At 51.5% G+C, this 8541-nt stretch overlaps 1 protein-coding gene across 1 annotated transcript; it reads left to right on the top strand.

Moving 5' to 3' along the window:
• Window positions 1-228: 228 nt before the first annotated feature.
• On the top strand, window positions 229-8305 carry PCARE (photoreceptor cilium actin regulator; the record flags this gene model as incomplete). The annotated part of the gene is made up of 3 exons (XM_080911403.1): window positions 229-3860; window positions 6971-7054; window positions 8092-8305. 3 exons carry the CDS (start codon window positions 229-231, stop codon window positions 8303-8305), a joined length of 3930 nt encoding a protein of 1309 aa, XP_080767529.1.
• Window positions 8306-8541: the final 236 nt, after the last annotated feature.

The raw sequence follows: 8541 nt of genomic DNA, 5'->3' as shown, positions 1-8541 counted from the left end.
ACTGGGGCCCCCCGGAACCTCTTGCTGCTCACTAACAGCAACGAAATGTAGGGCAACAGATACGTCTTCCTCTTCACTGTGACCTGGGCTCCAAGTCTAGAAGTTTGTACCATGGACTTCCAATCTCACCTGGAGCTGTCCAGATAGACCAGCCACAGAGCTTTCTGATACCGGTTCCAAGGATTCACCAAAGACTGTGAAGGTTGAGGATGCTGACAAGCTGAAACCATGGGATGCACACCGTCACACAACGCCATCGTCAACAGCGTTGCCAAGAGTGGCATCCAGTTTTTTAAGAAGCCTAAAGCAATTTTTCCAGGATGTCAGTGGGGCAGCCAAAAATGCCCCGTCCCTTTGCTGGTTCAAAGTTCCACCTTCTGTGACCCTGATGGGGAACTGCATCTGGGAGAGAGGCTGGCAGAGGAGACAGCAAGTCCCAAGAAGCACCAGGACATGGCTGAAGGTCTTTGTCAGCTCCCCAAAGACAGGGAGGGACAGATTTCAGAAAGCCAAACCTTCCAGATAAACAAATCACAAAGCCACATGGTTATGGGCATTTCATTTGGGACAGAAGGCTCCCACGGGATACAAGAAGTAGATTTTTCTGGGAAAGAGAGTAAGGAAAACACTCCCCAGGAGACCTCAAAGGAGGACCTAGAGCCAATGCATCATCAATCAGACAGCCAGGACCATTGCTGCCAAACAACTCCTGAGTCAAAAGGCAAAGTGGACTTCCCTGAGCCCCTAGTAAAGGCACACGAGCAGGCGTATGCCTACCTGCACACCAGCCTCTCCAAATATGAAGCAGTCGTGCGTCTCATCCAGCAAGCCAGCCAGACCTGGGAGCTGCTGCAGTCCATGCTCGGTGTCCTGCTGCTGTACTTCGAGGAGGCCAGCCAGCTTCTAGGAGAAATCTCTAAAGATGGAGAGGTGCTCCTCCAGGAAGTTAGAGGGGCTCTGGGATGGCCGTGGAGAAAAGATGAGCCCTGGGAACACCCCGACCTCCTGCAGCAGCTGTTGCAGTACACAGTCAACAAGTTACAAGTGGTCCATGGCACAGCGGCCGCCCTCACTGGGACCTTCCTGGAGAGCTCCAGTAGCTACCTCAGATCCACTGCCAGCCACCTGGAAGGTAAGCTGAGCACCAAGAGGGGGATAGATGACTGTCTCCTAAGGGCTTTGGGACAACTTGAGAGCCTGGCCAGTGGCCACGCTGACCCAGGGCTGCTGGGTCCACCCTTATGCTCTGAGGACAGTGGCATTGGTGCTGACAATGAGTCTGTGCACTCCGTGGAGAAGCTGGGCAAGCAAGTGAGCTGGGACTTGGCAGCAGAACTTGGGGAATGGAAGCTGGGGGCTGGGACTGCAGCCCAAGTGGAGGCCAGGCCGTCAGGGCCTACCTGGCAGAGTGGTCCACCCTGGACAGGTTCGGACAGACCCCAGGACTGTCCACTGTCAAGTCCTAGGGTAGCAAAGGTTCAACCTGTAGGACAGGACGAAGCCAGGGGTTCAAGCACTTCCAGCACGGACCCGGAAGCAGTCACCTCCAGACCTCCAGGGGCTGTCAAAAGCATTCCAGGGGACTCACTGGGGACTAAGATCCCTGTGCAGACACAATTTTCTCGATGCCCTGGGTTGATGGATGCTTCATCCCTGAGTGAAGATGGGGACAGCAACTCGGAGGAGGAAGAGGAACTTGGCAGTATGGATCTACATCCTGAGCCACAGAAAACCCCACCTTCAAGACCTCGGACCTCACCGAACACCCGGGAGAAACTGTTTCAGCCCTACTCCAAGAAGCTTAGGAGCCCTCAGGCCCAGGAAATGATTTTGAAGATGAAAGAGGCCATCAGTGAAAGGATCAAGTTTGTCCCTGTGCCTTCCAGACCCCAGGACTGGGCTGAGGAAGAGGAAGGGAGGACAATAGTCCCTCCAAGACCCAGATCAGTCAGTGGCAGCAGGAGGGCCCCTGAGAGACAAAGGAGGTCGCAATCAGAAGGATGCCTCAAGAGCCATGTGGAAGACCCCACCCTTCAGGAGCTTAGGAGGGTCCAAACAGACCTCAGTCGGAGACTGGAGACATTTTATGCCTTGGGTGCTACACAGCAGGGGCAGAGCCAGGAACAATGTCTGCCATCCAGGACATCATTGCTATGGCCCCCCACCAACTGCAGGGTGAGTCCCAGTAGTGCTATCAGCAAGTTCAAGGCCTCTCTGACCCAAAACTTCAGCATTTTGCCCAATCAGGACAAAAGCATCTTCCAAAGAGGTAGTCCCTGCTTTGACAGTGACCAGCCCTGCCAGAGGAAGGCTGAAAAGCTGCCAAATGCCATCTTTTGCGGCAAGAATAGCAGGGCCCCCAGGGACAATGAACGGGACATCAGGGCCTATCCCACCAGAACATCTGTCAAGAAGCTTATTGAAACTTTCAGTCCTACTGAGAGTCCGAGAATGCCAAGGGACTGCAGGAACTTGGGGTCAATCCCCCACCTGAGGAAGTGGGGGGTTCCTGCCATGCCTCCCAGATTTCCTATATACAGGGGGTTAGCCCCCCTGTATCCTAAGCCCCAGATTTCTCCAGCAGCAGGCAGAGACCCTCTCAAGGTGGGCATGAGCTGGAGGCCTTCTGCACCCTTTCCCTCCCTTCCTCCAGCAGAAGCATCGGACAGTGAAGACTGTGTGGACCTGGAGAACCTCCCTCCACCACCTCTGGAAATCTTGATGGATAAATCATTTACTGCTCTGGAGCATCCAGAATGCAGCCAGCCAGCAGGAAGCTCCCTGGAAGAAACCCTGTTACCAGGGCTTCAAGAGGCCAGCTATCCAAAAAGAACGTGGGCTTCCCCCAAGCTGAGAGCCTCCATGAGGCCCATGGACTTGCTCCCCAGCAAAGGCAATGGCAGCTCCCCAAGGCTACACAGCACCAGGCCGGGGAGCACCAAGAATGTGGGCAATTCCAGAAAGCTGACCTTGGACCTTAACTCTCAGCAAACAGCTAACCTAAGCCCAGAGAGCGAAGGTGGGGCTCAGATTCAGGCAGGAGCAGAGAATGTGGCAGGTCTCTCCAAGCACCACCACAAGGCACTTCCCTGGCATCACACCAACCCTACACCTGGGCAAAGCAGGACAGTGGAGCCCAGCCTGGCCAGATTTTCACGAGATCCACACTCTCCAGAAGCATCCAGGAAGGGTCCAGAGAGAAGCCCTCCAAGAGTCAGAAAGGCCTCTCCCCCAAGAGCACAGGCATCCCAAGGGGACAGGAGGCTGCAGTGCCTGCCCTCTACTCGTAGACTGTCCCAGCCGGGCCTCTCTGCCGTCCTCAGCCCCCCCAGCCCACCTCTCAGCCCCAGGGCACTGAGCCCACCAGCCACAAGGAAACCAACTTCCCCACCATGCCAGCACCTGCAGTCCAACCCGGCCCCAGGGAGTCCTCCTGCCCAAAGGACAGAAACAAACACCCCCTCCTCTGCCTTCTCTTCATCTCCCTCAGTGTCTCCATCTCGGAGGTACAAGGATTCAAGTCATTCTGAGAACAGTGATGCTACCGCAACCAAAGCACCCAGGAACCCGTGTTCCATATTCTTCCCAGCTACAACCTCTCTCTGTGAAACTAAATTGTCGTTCCCAACATCCCATCCACGGATGCTACCAGAACCTGGGGGCCTTTGGAGGACCCCAACAAGAGGCTGGAGGGGTAGCTCAGGGCCGCGACTGAGGGCAGAGTCACAGAGGAAAATGGTTCTGAATGCCCTCAACCCCCTGCCTTTTGTCAGAAGGACAGCTTCAGACCGCCAGCGCCAGCAGGGAGACCCACTTCAGAGGCGTGGCTCAGACTGGGAATACCATCCTTGGCAAAACAGGTAAAAGATGCCTCACAGCACTGTCCAGGAAGAGGGAGTGGGCTGGCCAGTGGACTGTGGGTTAACAGATTTCAAACTGTGTTCCAAAGGAATAGGCAGTAGGAGACAGATAGTGTGGGGAACAGCCAGGCCTCCCGCTGGCCATGGGCTTTCAAGTGACCCACTGCCCTGCCCCAGCTGCTGTTTCACCACCTACCTGAACACAACAGCTAGGGTGTTCCCCTTGGAGGTTCTCTAATCATCAGGACCCTTTAAACTCTTAAAAATTAATGAGAAGCCAGTAGTTATACATGTGAGCTATACCTACTATTTTTATTAGAAGTTCAAACTGAGAAATATTTAAATATTTTAAAAATAATAAGCCCATTTTATACTCACAAAAATAATACGTTCCTAAAACAAAACAAAACAAACAAAAAATCGTAGTATTAAACTCACAATCCTCCTGCCTCAGCCTCCTGAGTTCTGGGATTACAGTCATGAATTACCATTCCAGGCCAAAAAAATAATTATTTACATATGTGTGTGTGTGTGTGTGTGTGTGTGTGTGTGTGTGTGTATGAAGTGTGTGTGTATATACCCCACCCAGAGTGTCTCTGAGATACTCAGGGCCCATAGATTACATCTTAAGAACAGCTGGTCTGAAAACAGGATTAGACCTAGTGGGTCAGGTTCCCGGATCCCAGACACTTGACTCCACATCTCCACCGGCTTCAGACAGCTGTCGAGTGGGGGCATTCATGAGTACCAGCATCAAGAAGATGAGCTGCCCTTCCTGCCCCAGGCAGACTGAATGCCCAGTGTGCCTATCTCAGCAGGGCCAGGGTGATACACACTATTAGCTCAACCTGCAGACAGTTTGAGCACACAGTTGTGGGGACCAGGAGCCCAGAGGACCACCCAGCGGGTGCTGAAAGGACTCTACGCTTGATAGATTGTGTTGCAGAATACGCAGGGGTGGGAGTGGGGGACATGTTAACTGGAGGCCTATTAGAGCCACACTCTGTCAGATAAGACAATGCTCCGACGCCAGCGCTTGGTGTCTGTATGGCTCAGCTGTGTCAGCCAGCAGTTAATTTCTGCCTGGGCAATATGCATCACGGGCTTCACAATGTATCTAGGCATAAATGGTAATTTTTTTTTTACAAAGTACTCGGCAGTCAATTTTAAATAAAGATAGTATCTCAGAAAATTTGTGCATGGTAATAGTTCTATAACCTTCCCTAGCCACTTGGAAGAAATAAAATATTGATTATTTTTGCAAGAATATTAACATAATACTACTCTTTTCTAAGAACCTCTATAAACACTGCTTACTCTGATGTTAGATTTCTAAAACTGTGCCCTTCCGGAGGAGAGCTTGAGTGTACAGGAACAATAAAGGGGCAGTAATTAAAAACACCAACATTTTAAAACAGCAGGAGTGTAAAATTGCTCAAGAAGAAAATAATGCCCTTCTCCCAAGCTTCTCCTCCAAATAGAACAGCCTAAAAGGCTCGTTTCATGTTCTGAATATCAATACTCTGTGTGTGTGTGTGTGTGTGTGTGTGTGTGTGTGTGTGTAAAGGAGGCACACTTGTGACTTGAAAGAAGTGTTCACCAAGGTCAAGTGAAATTCTCTTTATCACTTGCTCCCATTCCCCTTCCTTTGGGTATGACCACAAAGTCTAAACACATGAAGGAGAAATGTCTATTTCCCACCAACCACTCTACACCAAGGTGTGCGTTTTGTGTGTAGAGGCAGAAGCCCATCCGAAGTAAGCACATTAAGCCTCTGCCTCACTACGGAAAACAAGGATAGCATTCTACCACTCTTCATATGAGTAAACAGTACCAGGGGCTTAGGCATGGCTTCTCCTAGACCACACAAGTTGGTGCCCGAGAGTCAGAGAGTGCGTCCAAAGCTGGTGCTTGCAAGGATGTGCTGTCATGAGCATTGTCATGCAGCTGAGTCAGGCATGCAGACTCCAGTGCCCTCAGGTTGTCCTTGACTCTCCCTCTGTCACTCTGTGATAGGCAGAAGCCTGTTTTGTAGACCATCCTCCTGTTTGGGTGGCCCTGGGGATCAGGAACAGTCCTTGGAGGTATCCCCTGGAAGCTCAATCATGGATCTTTGACTGTGTATATACTGAGTCCCCAGGTGAGACTGCATCTGTAGTCTTAAAGTACTGAGTCCTACAAGCATTCCAGAAGGCTCTAGACTTTCTCCCCACATGTGTTGCCTGACCCTGAACACTGGCAAGAGCTTTGTGGGAGTCCCACAGGGTGTGTGGCTCAGGCTGCCCAGTGGCCAGCAGGACAGTAGGTAGGCAGTCTGTCTTAACAGTTCCAGAAAGAGTCAGAGCCATGGCCACAAAGTGACAGCCTGTAAATCATGCAGACAATGGAACATAGGTGGGGCTGTAGAGATAGAATTTTATTTATTTTTCTATTGATTTTGTTTTTATTTTACATTTCAAATGTTATCCCCTTTCCAGGTTTTCTCTCCAGAAAACTTCTATCCCATCCCCCTTCCTGCTTCTATGAGGGTGTTCTCCCAGCTCACCCACCCACCCACCCACCCACCCCCTCCCACCTCCCTGCCCTGACATTCCCCTACACTGGGGCATCGAGCCTTGACAGGACCAAGGACTTCTCCTCCCATTGATGTCCTACAAGGCCACCCTCTGCTACATATGTGGCTGGGCACTGGGTCTCCCCATGTGTACTCTTTGGATGGTGGTTTAGTCCCTGGGAGCTCTGGGGAGTCTGGTTAATTGATATTGTTGTTCTTGTGGGGTTGCAAACCTCTTCAGCTCCTTCAGTCCTTTCTCTAACTCCTCCATTGAGGACCCCATTTTTAAATCAAACTTTCACACCACCACTGTGTCGGGCACAGGGTAGCATCCTCTTCCCCTCCCTTCCAGCCCCTGGGACTCAGAGAACAAACCCAGGGCATGAATGAAGTATGTGCATGCCCCTTGCTTCCCAGGGTCCTGTGGACCCTGAACACCTGCAGGAAGAGCCCTGTGACAGTGGCTTAGAGGCCCAGTGCGCCTCTTGACCCTGAGATACATGAACATGCTCTGCCCTGTCTACACTCTCCTCCTGATGCTGTTCACATCCAAACACTGTGTCCACTGGTTGGACATCCATGTTCAGGGTAAGCACACGAGAGCATTTTGTCACAGGCAGAGTGTCACAGGGCTGCCGAGGTGGGAAATGACTAAGAGCTCTCTAGCCAAGGACCAGTTCTCTGAGCCTTGGGTAGGGAAACTGTATGATGCGTGGTCCCTAGAGCTGCTTCCGGATGGGACTTCCTATAAAGTTGCACTATAGAGACAGGTCCCCATTATCCACTGAGCATGCACATGGGAGTCATGCACAGATTTCTCCATTTCACCCAGTACGGGTACCTGATGGCCCTGGTGAGCCAGACACTGTTATGATTTCCAGTGTACAAAGGAAAAACTCAGACTCAGTGGGGTTAATTTACATGCAGCAAGGCACACAGATGGCAAGAGGAAGAGCCAAGATTTCAACCCTGGCAGCCAGACTCCCGCCTCCCCCAGCAATCCTGACGCCAGCCTGCCAGCAGCCAGCCCTGTGTGGCTTCAGAGTTTGTCCTGCCCACCTAGGCTTCTTCCATGCTTGTCAAAATCTGCACTCCATCCTCCAAAAGCATAGCCAATCAGATCTGGAGTTCTGTGAGGGTCCCTTTCCCTTTCACAACCCTTCCTTAGTCAGGGCACTCAGGGGTAGGGACCCTCTAGTCTAAACAAACACTGGGTGTGACTGCCTAAAGCCATTTCTATTTGACTCCATTCAGAAATGGAATGCAGCTGTGCCCAAGCAGGGAAGGTTTTTCCCCTTTGCTGTTACTGTTGTTTTTAATTCAAGCAACTAAGCCTAGCTCTTTATTAAGCAAGAAGTGCTTTCGAAAAACAAAACAAAGCAGAGGCTCAGTCCTCTCAGGCTCAGTTCAGAGCCACGTGATTCTAAACATGAAGAGAACAGAAAGCAATCCTCCCTCCATTCCTAACCAGACCAGGCATGCAGAAAGGACAGTCTGGCCTGCCAAGTGTGAAATGGAAAGACAAAGGCCTGGTACCCAGGCCAAACCCAGGCTAGATGTAAAAGGAATGCGGAGGGGGGGGATGGGCAGAGGAGAAGGAGGTACAGAAAAGGAACCAGAAGGAACATTATAGGAGTGTCTGACCTGCTCTGTTCTTGTACTTTCTCTTGGCAGCAGCAGCAGCAGCAGCAGCAGTGAAGAGAACCCCAAGCAAGAACTCCCACCTTGGAACAACTACAATGTCCCAGAATTTCAGGGTAGTGGCACCAAGTTGGCATCTCCTTTGGAGCTCTGTGTTCTGGGCCATGGGCTGCAGCCAGAAGCCCGAATGAGCCACAGCCAGGACAGACTCCAGCCAGGGTCACCACCCCAGCACAAGGAAGTGTTGTGACAGGTGGCCAGTGAAGTCACACTGATGCCGGTCACCCTAGAACATGAAGTACTAGACATATACTCACACTGCACCATGGGTAGTAGGCAAACCAACTCACATTGGGGTTGACTTGGAAAGACCCCCAAGACACCCCGCCAAAGGGTCTCCAAAATCTTACATGACAGCTGGACTTACTTCCAGATCCTGCTCTGCCTTGGTCTTAAACATTAATGAAAAACGTTAGACCCCACAAT

The sequence above is a fragment of the Micromys minutus genome (assembly GCF_963924665.1).
Source record: "Micromys minutus genome assembly, chromosome: 1".
Lineage (NCBI taxonomy): Eukaryota > Metazoa > Chordata > Mammalia > Rodentia > Muridae > Micromys > Micromys minutus.
Note: the sequence above shows the minus strand (reverse complement) of the source record. Positions and strands in the feature narration are given on the sequence as shown.